Source organism: Cebidichthys violaceus, unplaced genomic scaffold (genome assembly GCF_023349555.1).
Source record: "Cebidichthys violaceus isolate CVI_PGR_0920_01 unplaced genomic scaffold, fCebVio1.0.p SCAF_2, whole genome shotgun sequence".
Classification (NCBI taxonomy): domain Eukaryota; kingdom Metazoa; phylum Chordata; class Actinopteri; order Perciformes; family Stichaeidae; genus Cebidichthys; species Cebidichthys violaceus.
In genome coordinates, this window is record NW_027176372.1 from 18,401,401 (window position 1) to 18,418,984 (window position 17,584).

At 40.1% G+C, this 17,584-nt stretch overlaps 1 protein-coding gene across 1 annotated transcript in view; it reads left to right on the plus strand.

Annotated features, from left to right (window-relative positions):
• Positions 1–17,194, plus strand: part of ccdc88b (coiled-coil domain containing 88B) — a 37,254-nt gene extending 20,060 nt beyond the window's left edge. The window contains exons 19-28 of the mRNA XM_068714944.1: positions 256–654; positions 2,190–2,351; positions 2,952–3,229; positions 3,427–3,570; positions 5,528–5,714; positions 7,588–7,733; positions 12,313–12,420; positions 14,093–14,244; positions 16,331–16,663; positions 16,999–17,194. Of these exons, the coding sequence (XP_068571045.1) occupies positions 256–654; positions 2,190–2,351; positions 2,952–3,229; positions 3,427–3,570; positions 5,528–5,714; positions 7,588–7,733; positions 12,313–12,420; positions 14,093–14,244; positions 16,331–16,663; positions 16,999–17,036 (1,947 nt within the window). The 3' untranslated portion in view covers positions 17,037–17,194. The remainder of the gene's footprint in view (positions 1–255; positions 655–2,189; positions 2,352–2,951; positions 3,230–3,426; positions 3,571–5,527; positions 5,715–7,587; positions 7,734–12,312; positions 12,421–14,092; positions 14,245–16,330; positions 16,664–16,998) is intronic.
• Positions 17,195–17,584: the final 390 nt, after the last annotated feature.

The following is a 17,584-nucleotide window of genomic DNA, read 5'->3' on the forward strand; positions in this document are numbered from 1 at the left end:
CTGTTAACTTATACTGTGAGCATTAAATTGTTCTTACTGTATGTAATTAGTATGCAGTATGGAATTAGACAACAACTATAGTATTAAAGTGATCATATAAAGATTGGTTCTTTTAGGAACGTATCGACCAACAAACTCTTCTGAGTAAAATTAGTCATGTATAGATCTGTGCTTTTGATTTGTCTTTGATGAAGATTATTTTCCTCAGATTCTAATCTTTGAGCGCTGCATTGCCTCTTATCTCTCTCTTATCAGGACCTATCCAATGAGCAAGAACGTTCCCAGAAACTGTCCACTGAAGTCGAACGTCTGTGCCAGAAACTACAGAAAGCTGAGGCAGAACTAACGACGACAACAAGTTCTCTCAACCAATCACAGGAGAGAATAGAGTCGCTCTGCCAGAGCCTTATGAAAAGTGAATCTCTTCTCCAGTTGAAAAAGAGAAGAGGAAGTGTGGAGGTGGACACTACGTCCAATTCAAATTCAGCCTCCTCAGACAAAGCACACATTTGTCAGACACACACCCAGGAGGCGTCACATCTGGATCAATCCCCTGCAGCTGGCAAAGGTCATGATCTTTCCTTGACCCATGGTTATGCCACAGGAGAGACAGAGAAGCAGCTGAGTGAGCGGTTGATAGAGCTGGAAAGAGAGGTGTGTATCTGTGTTTGAATATACGTTTGTGAGCGATGTGAGTGGGAGCCTTTGTATCTGATTTTCTGGATGTCTGCTTGGTTCGGTGCAACTCCTATGTGATGGAGATGATCTATATTATGTTGAAATTCTTGCTCTAGGGATGCTTGACGACTACCAATTCACAGTAGGCCGCCACTTCCACGAGTGCAGCACTTTATTTCCAGGACTACCGCTTTATCTCTGCTCATCAGTTTTTATAATGTCACCTCGGCTACTGTTAATCTTCCTTATCTCTTCTGCTGCTCTCTTGCTCTAGCTCTTACTTTCTCTCTCTGTCTCAAACACACATAGACACACACATAAACTCTAACATCAAGCTGTAAGGAGATTACAAGTAAAAAAAAGTTCAAAAGTATTATTAGACAAATGTACTGAAAGTAACAAAAGTAGAAGTACCTTCTGGGATTGATTTACTATTAGATTATTAATACTGATGCATTAAAGCTGCTCGAGGTGGAACTGGTTTTCACCACTTTATATATAGTGAGTTAGTTAGTTTTGTCCAGTGGCCCCCTCCTAGAGGGTCACAATATAAATCTGTGGGTCATGAGATGATTAATGAGAGGAGAAAGAAGAAAAGGGAATGTTCTGCTACACAAATTTATATTCTTTTTTAAACTTTTTTAAAAATCTGTTTCATTTGTGTGACATTATGAAGTATTGAATATTTTTGGGATGCTTTCATCTTCAGCTTCCCCCCCCCCCCCCCAAACATAATTTATAACTGTAGCTTCCAAATAACTTAAGTGGACTTGTGGATTAAAAGCAGAAGCAGAAGTACCTCAAAATTATACTTTCCACTACTGACGTGAGAAGGGAAAACGGTGAAGTGAAAAGTAGGAAATCTAAAAGGAGCCAGTGAAAAAAGTAGTAATCCCCAGTGTAGCAGTATGATTCTGTCAGGCGCTGGTAGGAAATGTGAAAGAATCTGAAATGAAAAAGTTGTTGCTGTGCCAGCAATTTAAATTCACATTGTTTAGTTGGTGTCGAGCCGAGTTTTGGTGTGCCTCAAGCTCATTTTTGTTTTGCATAAAAACATCAGATTTCCTCTATCAATTTTGCAAAATACGACATTGTCTATTCATTTTGAATATATCAATCATATTTCCCAATCAACACACTTCAAGCCAATAACAAATACGTGTGCAGATTTTCTGATTGGATCATAAATACTCATGCAAAACTTCCACTCACTGGAATCTTGTAGAATCCTTTGATTATAAACAACATGCATGGATTACTAGTATTTGATATGTTGTACATTTCTGCATAAGCACAAGATGAATTTCATCTCTGTGTTTATACATTGACTCAAATGTCATAAAGCTGCTACCTGACTGAGAGCGCTTTATAAAGGTCAGCTGCAAATGAGGTTCAAATAATATGGATATTTTGAGGCACACGTGACGTCAAAGGTAGCACAGCCCCTGAAGCAGATGCCTCTGTACACAGCTGTGGACACTCTCTCAATACGAAATTTTTGTCTCCTTCAGAAAGCGGTGGCGGTTGCAGAACAGGAGGTTTTGCTGTCGCGGCTGTCTCAGTCCCAGGAGGCATGTGAGCACCTTAAGGAGCAGCTGGAGGCTATGCGCCGGCACTCCCTCAGCCTGCAGGACTCCTGCACCAGACTACAGACACTCAACACCCAGCTACAGGTGACCAAACACACAGATGAAGAACGTTATTATGGCTGAAATGATTTACTCAATTTGGGATTAAAGGAGCATATTGGACTCTATCGATGAATCCCTTGGTTTACTTTTTTTAGCCCCTTGCATTGAATTTGGACATAGCTTTAAAGGATTTATTACATTATTTGACTCCCAGGCTGCTTTAATGTAGGGAGACACCATATTCTTTGCTTTGCTGGTGGCATGGCTCTGTTTATTGTGTGTCTGTTTGTCTGTTGCTTGGTCTTGATATGAAATGTGGATTCATATTCATATCCCCCTCAGGAGGAATTGTAAAAACTTTGACTTAATACCTTGTGTTTAATTAGCAAATATTAGCATGCTAACACGCTAAACTAGACATTATACATGCTAAACATGTTAGCATACTGACGTTAGAATTCAGCTCAAACTACTGCTGTGTTAGCGTCGGCTGTAGACTTCAGATTTCAGTTTCACTTCTTGAAAATTACCACAATGATCTAAAAGAGAAGAGTCAAATCTATTGATAAAAGTTTTCATACTTGCAGTTTCTGTTAGAAAATGTCGGCACACATTTTATACTCTGTTTTAAAACACACACAGGTGGAGCAAGCATCCCTAAGCTGCCACCATGCAGCAGTGCTGGCGCGCTGCAGTGAGAGCGAGGCCCGCTGTGCGGCTCTGGAGGCCGAGTCCAAGGTGTGGGCGCGGGAGCGTGAGGAGTCGGTGGCCAGGATGGAGGCTCTGAGGCGGGACCACGATCGGATGACTGCTCTCCAGCAGCGGCAGGAGGTGGAGCTGGAGGAGCTGCTGGACAAACACTCTCAGCTGAGGAGCAACAGCCGCAGCCTGGAGGCTCAGCACAGGGAGCTGGAGGCCAGGTACAAACACACACTGGCTGCCTTCAATTAGACCCTAATGTCTTTTTCCATCCTTGTGAGGACTTTTAGTTCACCCAAGAACAGACATATACACACAAATCCAACTACACAACCTTTGAAAACACACTCTCTCTCTCTTTCTGTCAAACATTTTAAGACATCATTGTTTCCATGTTTTTTGTGTTTGTAATCTCAAGGTACAAGGAGCTCTTGGACGGAAAATCACAGCTGGATGAAAGAGAGCTGGAGGTGAAGATGGAGAGAAAGGAGATGGAAGCAGAGGCCCAGAGGAGACTTGAAAGAGAACGAGAGCTGGAGAGGCTGAAAGAAGACAACGAGAGGTAATATACTCACCAATCAGGATCAAGGTAATGAGATCTGTTCATTCTTTTTCTCCTCTCCTCTTACCGCATGCATGTTGCCTTGCCTATGATGGCGCAGCAGCATTAATGTTTCTATATGAAAGACATCAGGGAGCAAAACAGGAATCGGTTTGAATGCAAATGTACTTTATGAATGCACAGAATGCATTTCTATTTGATCCTGAAGGCTTTTGGGTACAAAACAGCAGCACACTTAACACTTAAGTGGCTCAAGAACAAAAACAAAAAAATGTAGGTTTGTTTGGATATTTTATAACCTCAATGCCAAATCATCCAAAAGCAGAACATTTAAGGCTTTTAGACACAAGATATTAATTCATGTTAGATGTTGACTCACAGTTTTTCCTTAGATTTTTATTATCTTGATCACCTGTGTGTATTTAAGCCCCACACCAGCCTTGCTGGAACGTCTGATTACATCTTATCTACGGGGTGGTGGGTACTATATATAATGATGATGATCGTCATCATTATAAGCTACTTGTGTACCATAATTAGTCATAATCATTGTCATAATGATGTGATTGATTACTCTGAATGTGGGCTTGTCAAGCTAGAAACAGGATGGACTCCTCCTCCTGGTTGACAGATGAAACATGATCGAAAATACATTAGTAACATATAAAATAAGTCCTTAGACCTGTTTAGTAATAAAATGTTCTCGCTGAACTTCATTAATTTTTTTTAAAGTGACAATCAGTATTGTCATAATAATAATGTATCAAATGACAAAGTGAAAACAATATGACGATGATGGGGGTATTGATGAACTTACAAAGAATTATCACCTTTATATATGCAGCTCCTCTCGGCTTTACGGAGATTTATAGTGAGTTTCAGCTCCTTGTTTAGTCGTCCAGCAGCAACATTACTGTTCTGGGTCCCTTTCACGGCATCGACTGCAGCATGCAGCTGTTTTCAATAATACAAACTCTGAATCCCACTGTACACAACCTGCTCAGCAGACAGATACAGATAGGGACTAGCTGGTGAACATAGTGGAGAAGTTAGCAGCCAAAGAGCAAGGTATTGGAGGAGTTGGTGGAAACCAAAAAAGAGAAGTTAATATTGGACTTATAAATACGACTCTATATAAATGGTAATGTTCCTCAGTAACTGCTGGATGTATAAATAAGCAACTGTTCGCTAATACACAGTAAACACTTAATTATCATCATTGTTCACAACTTGTTTCTGCTGCCACTAAGTGGCCAAAAAATCAGTTATTGAAGGTTTAAGAAAAACTGACAAAACCCACTTCCAACTTTTTTTTTTTGTCTTCGATGATTGCAACCCTTTTAATTTGGGGTTTTGGACGATTGGTTGGACAAAACAAAGACATTTGAAGAGGTTACCACAGGCTCATCGTTTTACTATTTGCTTGCATTATATATAACAAATGTGTCATTGATTAATCAATACTGAATGCAATCATTAGTTGTATCTCTAAAGGAACAAATATGGATACCGGCTGATTTGTTTAATGCTGAGCCATGCTGTACACTTTTAACTTTAACATAAAAACTTTCACTCCAAAACATTTTGAATCCACATTGGGAGCATAAAATGTTAGATGTTTAATTACCAGATATTACCAAATTTCCCCCACAGTGACCATTACGAGTTTCATCTCCTCTCATTGTAGTTCTCATTACAAAATAAAACAAAAGGAACTGCTTAGCTGTATGTTTTTTAAGCAATGGTCTAAAACTACTTACTGGCCCCATCATGTGTTCTTCAACCTGAGATGATATCAGATTTATTAGTTGGTTGTTTTCTGGCTCTGTGGTCATAATATAATATAGTGATGAGCTTCAGTTAAAGAGCACTTACCAAACAAATGATACACAACACTATACAGGACAAAAAACAATGAGAGCGGTGAGTAAAGCCCGGCTGTGTGTCGGTGTTTCAGGCTGCAGGCCCAGCAGAAGGAGGGGTTGGCGTCACAGGCGGAGCTGCTGGCTCAGGGCTCGGTGCTGAGGGCCGAGCTGAGCAACTCCCAGCTGGAACGGACACGACTGGAGGGGGAACTCAGCGGCCTGAGGGAAACCAACCAGAGCCTGGACATCAGCAGCGCCCGCCTCACCAGCCAGTACCAGGTATTAAAACACAGAAATGTATTTACACACCTGCAGATACACACAGGTGTTCTGTGTTCAAGCTGCCAGCTGACCATTGACATGCATTTAGTGCTTCACCGACACTCGGATACATTACCCTCTTTATATAAAATAATACATTTAGTCTAAAGATTATTGAGCAAAATACACCAAGTGTTAGGTCTGAATTGCAGGTTTTAGAGAGTATTTGACATAGCTGTGGTCATTGAGGAACAGCTTGATATAGAAATACAATTTCAGATTGACATGTCAGAAAAATTATATATTGGGCCAAACAGAAACTGAATACCAAGTAGTGAATAAAGAGTTGAACCATCTTTGCCTCCAGAACAGCTTTACTCTTCTGTGCAATGCTGTCAAACGAGCGCTGAATATTGAAAACGTTCTTCAACCAGGAAAGTCTCCAGTCGTTTGAGGGGCGAAACAGGTGGAAATTTACTTCCTCTGAAAGGGTTTAAGAGGTCAACAAGCAGATCTTACCTTATGCTGCTTCAGTTTTGGTTTGCAGATAGATGTGAAGAAATGTTGTACAAGAAGAAGCAGGGTCTGAGTAGGCTACCAGGCAACCAGCAGAGACTGCACCTGGTGAAGAAATAGTTAAGCGCATAATCATCTATAAAATGTCAAATAGCCATTTTTACACTTGCTAATCATAGCATCGCAACCGTGCAACATGCTGTAACTTTACAGGTGAGTAGTTGAGATCAAAATGAAGGCAAGGTTCGAAGATGGGTGTGGTCAGAGCAAGGTCACTTGAAGTAGAGGGGTAGGAAGTGAGGAAGCCATAACCCCCCTCCCCCCGTCTTACACCCCTGGCCCGATTAGGCGGTGTGAGAAAAACCCAGCTGCAATGGATTGATTGTTTAATTGGTTTCTTCATAGTTGTACTGTAACGTTTGTATTTTAAATTTATGTTCATGACTTTATGCAGTAGTTTGCCTGTCTTTTTTTCAGAATATATTCATTGTATCCACCAAACACTAAGGCAAATTCCTTGTAAGTGAAAACCCACTTGGCAATACATTTTTCTGATTAATGCAACAAAAAAATAAATTGTTGCACTGCAGGTAGTTAGGTTGTGAATCAGACACCCAGGCTTCTCATTATAGTGTTTTGTAGAGAAGTGGAGAGGTAGGAAGGCTTCTGTTTGATCAAAAGGAAACGTTAGGTTTGGAGACTGTTTGGTCTCGCAATTAACCTGTTGCAGCAGCTGTGCTAACTGATGGCGCTGCAGGTGATTAAACAGGTCTGCGGCTATGAAAGGCAAAAATAATTACAAACAGAATTACAAATTGTGAAAGATGTACATGTAAAGGTGCAGCCGTAACTTGAAACTGAGACGTGTTCAGATGTTAAGAAAGATCACCTGTTTTTAACTTCTTTCACATAGTAATTCCATTCTCTAGATGATGTGGTTGTGTGTGTTGGATTTGTTAACTCTGCCATAAACAGCATCTTTGTTCATTTGTGAGTCAGTCAGTGCTGCTGAGCTCTGGACCTCTTGCTTCACAGCTTTGTCAGGTTTCATTAAACACGTTTTCTTTTGGACCAATGCACCAGCTATTCAGTCACCATCTATTGGGTCTCTTTGTATCTCGTTCAGTTGCTTTTGACATCTTAAGTCTTTAAGACATTTAAAAAAAATTTAACATTCAATACTGCTGACTACTTTTCAACTATTTCTAAATGAACCTGTATAAATATTTCTGCAGATCGTGTGTTTTCTCTATTTTACATTTGCTATTCTTGTCTACATTGATGGATATCTGTACACACACACATACAAAAACTAAATATTTGTATCTTACCAAATTAATTATTTTGATTGACATTCATGGTCTCATGTGTGTAGCTGTTGACTCAGCTGAAGGGGAACATGGAGGAGGAGAACCGACACTTAGCAGAGCAGAACCAGGGCCTACTGAAGGAGAACCGGGCCCTACTGGAGCAGAGCCTGGAGCGCCGAGACCAGCACTACTCACAGCAGAGGGAGTACCAGTCAGTACACACACACACACACACACACACGCACGCACGCACACGCACACACACACAGTCCAGATGAATTGTTTTGATTGGAATTACTAACAAAAGAGAATTACTGAAAACAGAAGCATATTGACGAGGAAATCAGGTTTCCTCACACTGTTGTTCAAATTAAACTTAAGTAATGTGTGTTACAGAAAACACTATTTGTTAACATTGTAGGCGGTAACACAGTCTGTATTCACATCCAGGACATGAAAGCACTTATGTAGAGGTTTGAGACTGCGAGACAACAATTTCACAGTACAACAACGCTTTGCAGTCGTCCTTTAAAATGATTAACAGACTAACCAGATTAATCCAGAACTAATAGGGAGCATGCAGGGCTGGTTTCACCTGTTAAGTGTAATGAGCCACATTTCTCACAAATTAAATCTTTTTGCAGCTTAATTTAAAGCTTTTATTCTTGAAAAGATCTTTTTTTATTCACCAAGGTTTCACTTTTTTTTCTTAATTAAGTGAGAAAAATGTCACTGTAAACATAACACATTTTAGTTCAGCAGCCTACCACGCAGTCACCTTTAAAGATGGAGTCAGCGTCTCGGGAGAAAGATTGTTGATATTTTAACGAAACACACAAACAAACAAAAACAAACTTTAGCATGTGCCCGATTTACCATCCCTCTCGCTGCCTCTGCCTTTCTCTTCATACTCACCCGATGTAGACTGTGGCTATAAACCTGTCATTGGTCGGGTATTTCAAGCGGCATTCTCCTCCCCTTCCGCTATCACCGCTATCTATTATGCACGGGCATTGGTTTAAAGAAAAACAATCAAGTCATTGTATTTTTACCCCCTATAGCAGAATGAAAACGTGTGGAGCCGGACCATTCTCCAGAACTGACACAGCGCTGTGGAGGTCTGACTATGCATGGCTGCCCTTTTGTTTGTTTGTTTCAAATCCTCAGGGCATGCTGGGATAATGGGATAAACAGGATAATTAAGTATTCAAGATGGAAGGATCTTGTGTTTGACTAACAAGAGTTTATTATGTAGCCTTTATTGTGGCATGATATCACTTCTTTGAATCTTTGGAACAAACACAAAAACAGTATGTGTCATTTGTATATGTGATTCACACAAATAGAGAAATATTGTTTTATCTTAAGAAGAATTTTAGGGTAACATTTCGGTTGCGGTTAAAGGCACCCTGTGGAGATTTCAATCATAAGTAGCTACTGTATATGAAGTGAGTAAATGTGAGTGGGTTCACATTCTGCTTGTCATTTCCAGGAGGATGTACATGCATGGGCAAGAGCACAAAGAAATCACAATATTCCTGCCTACAGGTGTCGGTGATGCACCAAGCAGCGTAGCAATGCACCAGGAAAAGACGAGCGGAAACTAACAAGCTAGAAAACATGGATTGAAACAATGCAGGTTCCAAAATGTAAAAAAAGGAATTGCATTTAACTCATTTGTCTGGCTTTAAGGATACACTCAATATGTTTCTGTGAGAAACAATGAATATACAATATAGTCTAGAAGAAAACACCACAGGGTACCTTTAATAGGAATGGGGAATGGGGATACAACTGTATACTATAATTGTCATGTCCAGTTTAATTTACATCTTTTCACCTGAACATTGGGCTCACTGAAGGAGGAGTTAAAGCTACATTTTTTTTTTACGTTAATAGATCAAATGATTTGTGAAAGGGGTTGTTTGTAGTGATGAACACAGAGTCATCACCCGACTCTGCAGCTACCCTCAGTTTGAAAAATAATTAGCTAGAAACTCACAATCTCTGACATGAAGCACTTCTAATGATGTAGACAGGACTCGCTGTTGCTCCAGACTCCCTCTGTGGGCGACCTTCAGCGCGTCAGTGAGACTTGAATCCATATCAAACCTGACTCGTCCGGTTTGATAAACATTTTAATGTTATTGAAATAAGAGAGCTGTAGACATCACTTAGATTTAGCGTTGTGATACTTGTGAAGAGCTCTTGAAACCACTTCTGAGTTCAAAAAGGTTTTGTGCTTGTTTCAAAAGCTTTAACTGGAACCTCAAAAATATCTTTTCCTTCTAAATTATTTGATGAGGTATTATCATCCCAAGGTCTGAAATTCAGAACCAAAGGCTTACAGTGCATTTTTAGAGTAGTTTATTTGAACTGGAGTGTGTATTCTTGCAGTTCAGGTTATTTGAGCAGGAAATGCAGGTCTCTGTCCTGAGCCAGGTAAACTGTAGTGTGGTTAATTAAGAATCTAATCCAAACTAACACCCGGATTCAAGTCTAAATAGGGTGGAAGTTCATTATGAAAAGATAAAATCACAAACTGGATGACATAACAGTCCAATCTACTACATATTAGTCCATGTGATTTGTGAGTAAACAGGCCAAATATAAAAATATAAAAATATCACTTCTCCAGTTTGGCTAAGATTTAATGGAAAATAGTTGTATAAGTGTATCTTTTAAGATAAACTACCTTATAAACACAACACTTTCTTTAGTAAAACCAGATTGAAAGACACGTCACAGACATCTAGGCCTCCTGCCTCTCAGTCAGTCTCGTCTCTTTATTTTCATTGAAGAAGTGTCTGACAAAATATATTGAAGACCTTGGTAAGTGCAAAAGAGAGTTTAAAATGTTTGCTTTATACGAAATCACTTTAGTTGTGAGTGACGCAGAGCAAATGATGCAGTGACTTTGCCCTTCCGAACTTAATGTTGCAGGAAATGTTGTGAATTCAGTGGGCAAACATGTGAGGAGGCCTCACAAGCTTTCATGAAATGAATTGAACGAGCCTTCAAGAGTGCTTTGTCAAACTAAACTTATTTAATACATTTGATACTGATCTGCTGCCAGATAGATGCTTTGGTTTGTAGCTGATGCACATACTGAGGATTTTTAAGAAAGGACAGAAAAATAACCGAAGCCAATGGCCACATTATTACATTGGAAAACGTTCAATAAACTGGACTTACTGATCATAAATATGAAAACAAGATGAAGAGTGTAAAACCACGATAGCGTCTCTGTGAGGCTGTTCAAGGCACAGTGGTGCTTTGAGCTAAATGCTAATGTCATGCTAACATGTTAATGCTAAGCAGATATAATGCTTACCATGTTCAGCATCTTAATTTAGCCTGTTTGGCGGCTGAGGCTCAGGAGCCGGAGGGGGTCGTCCTTTAATCACAATGTTGGCGGTTCGATCCCCGCATGTCGAAGTGTCCTTGAGCAAGACACTGAACCGCAACTTGATCCCCATGGTGCTCCTAAAATGCGTAGAATGGTGGAATTTCATGTATGAACCTATAAAATAATCCCAAAAAAGTTTAAGTTAGCATGGTAACATTAGCCAATTTGCATTAAACACAAAGCACAGCTGGGACTGATGGAAATGCCATTATCCTTAAATTATTTACAATTCATCCTGAGAGCAACATGAAGGTCTGTAATAAAATTCATGGCAATCCATCCAATAGTGTTTGAGATATTTCTCTCAAAACAACAAATGTGAGCCTGGTGGTGGAGCAAGAAGAGAAGTCAGGGGATCATCAAAGTCAGTAGGCTTCATCCTCTGGGGATCACGAACGTCTGCCATGGCTAAAAACAACAAATTTAAGAGATTTCTATGTTTGATATATAAATAAATAAGGTAACACAGTATCATAAAATGTAGCCTGTCAGTTACTTGAAGTACATATACTACTATATGAGGATGTGTTTTTTGTTTTATAGCGATGTAATCCTGCATGTATAGCAGGACTTCCTAACAGCTTTCCATAACAACAGAAAAGCATTAACCAATGTGAAACTGTCATTCTCAAATCAGAACTTGCTCTGTTACTTCTCTCAACTGTATTTAAAAAAAACAACTGAATAGCCTTTGAAGGGTTATCCATCAGTTATTGAGGTTTTACAGTCTGGATCAAAGCTGTGGACTGACCGAACGATGGACCGGCAGACCTTTATGCTGCTAGCATGGCTAAAAATATACGCGGGCCTCGATACTGACCGTTCCTCACCTCTATAACCTTCCTGATCTGTTCCGCTCATAGCTGTGTGTCAGTAACAAGCGGTCAACTCATACTTTCAGCAACTTTGTGTTCAGTGTTTTTATTCTGAGCCGTCTTCTATGCAGCACGGAGGCTATTCATCAAAGTCCTGCTTCACGTCTGTCCACACACGCAGCTTGAACCCTGAACCCTGAACCCTCCGCTCACCAGCAGCCCATGAACATTATCATCCACACACACACACACACACACACACACACACACACACACACACACACACACACACACACACACACACACACACACACACACACACACACACACACACACACACACAGTCTCTTTTCTGATCTGCTGGTTTGAAAAGAGTCCCGTTTAAACAGCACAGCGAGTTCCAATTCTCAGTAGTGAGTTTACAGGAGCGGGCTGATTCATGCACATCAGCCACGTTACATACCCACTTTCAGAATAATCCCATCAACTTGCACGGATAATGAATGCATGAAATGAATCAAACAGACTTTCCTACTCAGCTGATGCTTTCGTGTGTTTTTCTTCAGGGAGAAGCTGAGCGAGCTCCGTCGGGAGAAGCAGAAATTGGTGGAGAAGATTATGGATCAGTATAGAGTCCTCGAGCCCAGCATGCAACCTCCAGCCAGCAAAGCCAAGTACTGTATATAAATATATATATTAATACACACACACCTACATCTGTGCATTTATACAATACAATATCCCTGCAGAAGACAAGGGGAGGCAAATGTGTTTGTACAGCACATTTCATACACAAAGACAATTCAAGAGCTCTAAACAAAGAAAAGAAATACAGTGCAGTGCAAATGCAAATGCAGTAGGACATTATAACATGAATCTATACAACATTTGTACAGATGAATAGAGTTTAGTTCAAACAAGGTTAATAATGATGGAATTAAATTATGTTTTTAGTCAGACACAGAGGAATACAACAATGTTTTACTTATTTATATCAATAAATATAATGTGTAGGATTGAATCTACTCCATTTTATTGCGTTATATTGGAAGGTGTTTCTTATATTTTCTCCACCCCATTAGGTATGGACAAAATATTAGTAACACCACTTTAACCCCAGCATCAAAACCTAAAACGTATAAAACCAGGATTTATTTTGGATTACTTGTTTTTAATTCATTGTTGCCATTTTCACATTTTCGTTACTCTGATGACAGTTGGCAAGCACTTATGGACCGAGATATCTGCATGTCAAAAGCACAAAACATGTCAATACTTTGGCCTTCAGTTTACCGTTTTATTCTTCTTCACTCTCTTTCTGTTGTTGTTGGGCTCTGAGAGGTGGCAGTCTACCAAAGGCTTTGACCTTAAGCTAAATGTTTTGTATTCCTAACTGAATAAAATCTGTTCCGATAGATGTCGAGGTTTTAGAGTGGTTACAGTGCGTGTGTTTGTATAGTTCTTTAATGAAAAGCTTCTAATAAAAGCCCCCCACACACACACACACACACACACACACACACACACACACACACACACACACACACACACACACACACACAGTTCTTCGGATGATGGCTTATTCTCTATATGCGGAGGAGAATTTTTATTTTCCCTCGCGTTGTGTTTTCTATCATCTCTAAACCACTGGTTTCTTGTGAGTGCATCATGATCAAATCTGTGAGGACGATCTCTTTCTGTGGTACCACACAATAAAAGGAGAAATGGTGCTCTCATGAAGGCTTGTTTCCAGAGAAACAGTCACTATAAGAAAATAAATTGGTAAACTGAGGTGCAGCTATTTCAGTTCATAAGTTGTTTCGCAGAACACCTCAATGTGCCGAATTCATTCTGAGGAAGCGTACCTGTCTCTCGTGGTAAGCAGTTTGTACCGCAAATGAAAATTTAAGAGTTAGGATTGTTGTGTACAAATTATCCAAGTCTCATAGAATTGCATTTTCTCCTAAGTTCTACAAATGAATATGGTAATGACACTTGAACTATAACATTTCCTAATAGATTTTCTTGACGTCATGGTACAAAGTGCTTTCGTTGGCACAATAAATGACTGTTGGCTCTCACCTTTAGGGCCATTTTATTCTCATTTTGAAAACATGCAGCCCTTGTTACACTTGGCATCCTCCAAGTGTTTTCTGAAAAATCAGGATGTTGTGTGAGTGTGCGCGCGAGCTCACACACTCACACACTCTCACACACACACACACACACACACACACACACACACACACACACACACACACACACACACACACACACACACACACACACACACACACCTAGCTCATCCCTCTTTGTAAATGGTCCCTGTCCTCTGTGTCCTCGTAGGAAATCTAACTGGATTGCGGACAGGATGAAGAAGCTAATCAAACCCCGGGGAGGAGGAAGAGAGGGACGCGCCCTCTTTACCGCCATGGGCAGCGTGGAAAACCTGGCCGACAGCACTGAATTTACGTCAGACACACACACACCTCAGCCTGGTGAGACCACACACACACACACACACACACACACACACACACACACACACACACACACACACACACACACACACTCACACACACACACGCTCTCAGCCCAGCACACTACCTCTCTTTCTCTCTCACACACACAAACACCAGCCGACTGGTTTTCACAAAGATATGCTCACATGCTCACCCCATCAAGCGAGGCTACAGGCATGCATACAAATCATCTCATGACTACCAAGTGTGGTCGGCATTGATACCACTCTCTTCTCGTTAGATCTCTCCCTATAGAGTGCCAAGACTTACTGAGTCCGGCTTTCTCTGCTAACCACATGTTGAAAGGAAAATATTCACAAGACTTCAGCCTCTTTTAATGCACCTTGACTGTGGAATGCATTTTACTGGCTGAGAGAGGGGGAATAAAACTCTCTGCAGACATTTTCAAAGCCAAGCTTTAAGCTCAAACCTGCATTCATGATATGTTTTCTCTCTTTTTGACATACTGTCATTGTCCTCATTTAATTTATTTTTTCCTCGCATTGCTTTTTCTATTATCCCCCCGTAAACCCAGCCCTCTAAACTGTGTGTCGGGACCAACACCTGGCTCTTTCTGTTCCTCAACAACAGGATTGGTGGTGTTTAATCGAGCCTGCGTCCCAGAAAGAGCTTCGATCTCTGAGCTACACTCCTAAGTGGAAGAAAGAGAAAATCTAAAGATGATGCATGTAGCAAACACTGTATATCACAGATAAAAGTAATTTAAATCCCAGTTTAATTGCTCTAGATAAACAATATGTCTTGTAAGAAGACAGATAGTTTGAGCTAGCCAGGACATTTTTCACACTTCCTATCTTGTATGTTTGAGGTGACATTTCCCACAATTCAAACATTTAACCCTGGAACTAACCCGCTTTATGGTGTCTTAACTTGACCTTAACCACTGGCCTCAGGTCAGTTTTTGGGCTGCAGCTGGTGTTACAACTCTGAACAGACTGGGGCACAGTGAGTCCTGCCTGCAGTTCTTTATCTTTATCATTAAGTCAGAATTTATGAATAATGTAAATTATTTCAATTTGATATAATGTACTGTTGAATAGGTTAGAATTGTCTTTTTGAATATTAAGATCAGGGTTCTATCCATGTTAAGATGTTTAGTTAACCGTGTTTTAAATTCTCTAGAAAAATGTACTTAATAAAAAGATTTATTTATCATTTACTTAGAAGTACAATTTGAACAGCACCGATTACCAAGTTAGACCATTATGGAGGCACATTTTTGAAAGTAGCATTTTTACCAATTTAAATTTGAGCATCATTAGTATAATTGTTATTTGAAATGATATATTGTCTAAGAAAAAGAAGGTTAGGTTGCTACCATTCAAATATATCCATACATGCGTTTACATTTATTGCATACATTTTGTGTGATGCATCCCAGAAGGAACTGCAGTTGACAAATGCATGGATAGAAACTCAGCATATGTGCTTGACGAAACTACATTAATGTACTTTACAAAGCATGTACCCTTTATTCTTTGTATACAACTTATAAATTGCTAAACAAGGGGTTTAGAAATGAGCACGTATTAACTTTACAGTGCTTTTCTACGTCACATTCACACACTCACAGAATGATGGTTGGCAGGGCTGCCGGACCATCAAGAGCAAATTTTCTGGGTCGAATGAGTTGCTCAAGGACACTACAACATGTGGACAGGAGGGGTTAGGAATCGAATAACTAATCTTGTGATTAGTGACGGACAAGCTCTACCACCTGAGCCACAATTCATTTATATCCCTAATTCATTTCGGCATCTTTCATCGTCCCTGGAACTGCATTTGCATTGGAGGAAAAGTAAAGAACCTTCCTGGTTTGTGCTTTAAAGCCGTCAGCAGATTTGTCCCACCTGGTGGCACACAGTGAAACATTTAGCACAGTAGAAGACAAATGTTGAAAACCATCATTGATTATAGTCTTATCTCAGCATGAAGGAGACAATCATTTACTGATGTCAAAATGTTAACATTACTACCATGGCCTTTGTATGCACATGGAAGTAAGTAATAATAACTTTGAATTGATTTCATATTGTTTCAGACCCCCGCAGCGCTCCAGTCTCTCCCTCTCCCATGAGAAAAGCTCCCTCCCAGACAGAGCTGGACATCTCGGCTCCCGGGACTCCAGCCATGCACGGGCGTCGTAAGCTGGGATCCCGTCACGGCTGGGGGCTTGGGTTGGCAAGAGGAGGTTCTGGAGTCTCCCAATCCTTCAGTCCTGGTGACCACAAAACACCACCCCGCCTGCGGCTGCGCTCCAGCCAGAACAACTCCGCTGTCCTCTGGGAGGGACAAAGATGCGAAGCAAATACACCCCAGACAGCAGACGCACTGTTGAGCAGTCAGGAGAGTGTCGAAGGGGATGAAGGCAGAGGTGAGGTGGAGAAAGTGGGATGAGGAGGATGCATGTCCATGTCTGTACTGGCCACCATAACAAGCCAGTTAGTCAGGTCTTCCTTTAAAGAAGGAAAATAGCAAAATAAGTAAGAAAATGCTGAGATTTTTGTGATTGAATTTTATATTTATAAAAAAAAAAAAGATTTGTTCAGATGGATAGTTTTAAAGTGTCTGTGTGTGTTTGTGAGTATGCACAGTATTGTGAAAGGTCTGTGAGGTAACAAGTTAATTCAAGCATTCAAAATACAGCTAATATTATTTATAATAAAACATGTAATCACCAATTAGACTGTGATCTTCTCTGCCTTCCAGACAATCAACACTCCAGTGACGACACCACGACGACCTGAGACAGAGCAGTCGACTCTCAATTAAAAAATAGATATTTTTATGCACTCCTGGCAAAATGTTTTGATGCAGCTTTTGATATCGCTGACTATTTTAGATATGAGATCCTTCTAATGTATTTGTAATAGCCTACATGTATGAATAAATCATTTTGGCAATAGTTAGTGTAGTTTTTTGTGAACCATCTTTCTGCTACACTGTATATATATAAAACGTTATTAGTCAAAAATAAAACGGAATACATTAATTTACAACAAATCAGTTGATAAATTACATGAAAACTTAACCTTTTTCACTTTATTTCTCTTTTACTTTTTTCTTTGGTTTTGCCACAAATTTTATCTTTATCTATTCCCTGTTTTCAAACTGCTATTTGCTTCCCATTTCCTACCAAAAGTCAGCATAGGTTTATTTTAACGAGCCTATAGGCTAGCGTGGGAACAGTCATCCCCTAACAGAATATACATTTTAGCCACATCAGGATCTTTCCCATAACCAAGTTGTTTTTGTGCCAAAACCCAACCATAGCTGGAGTAGTTTTATATTCCTT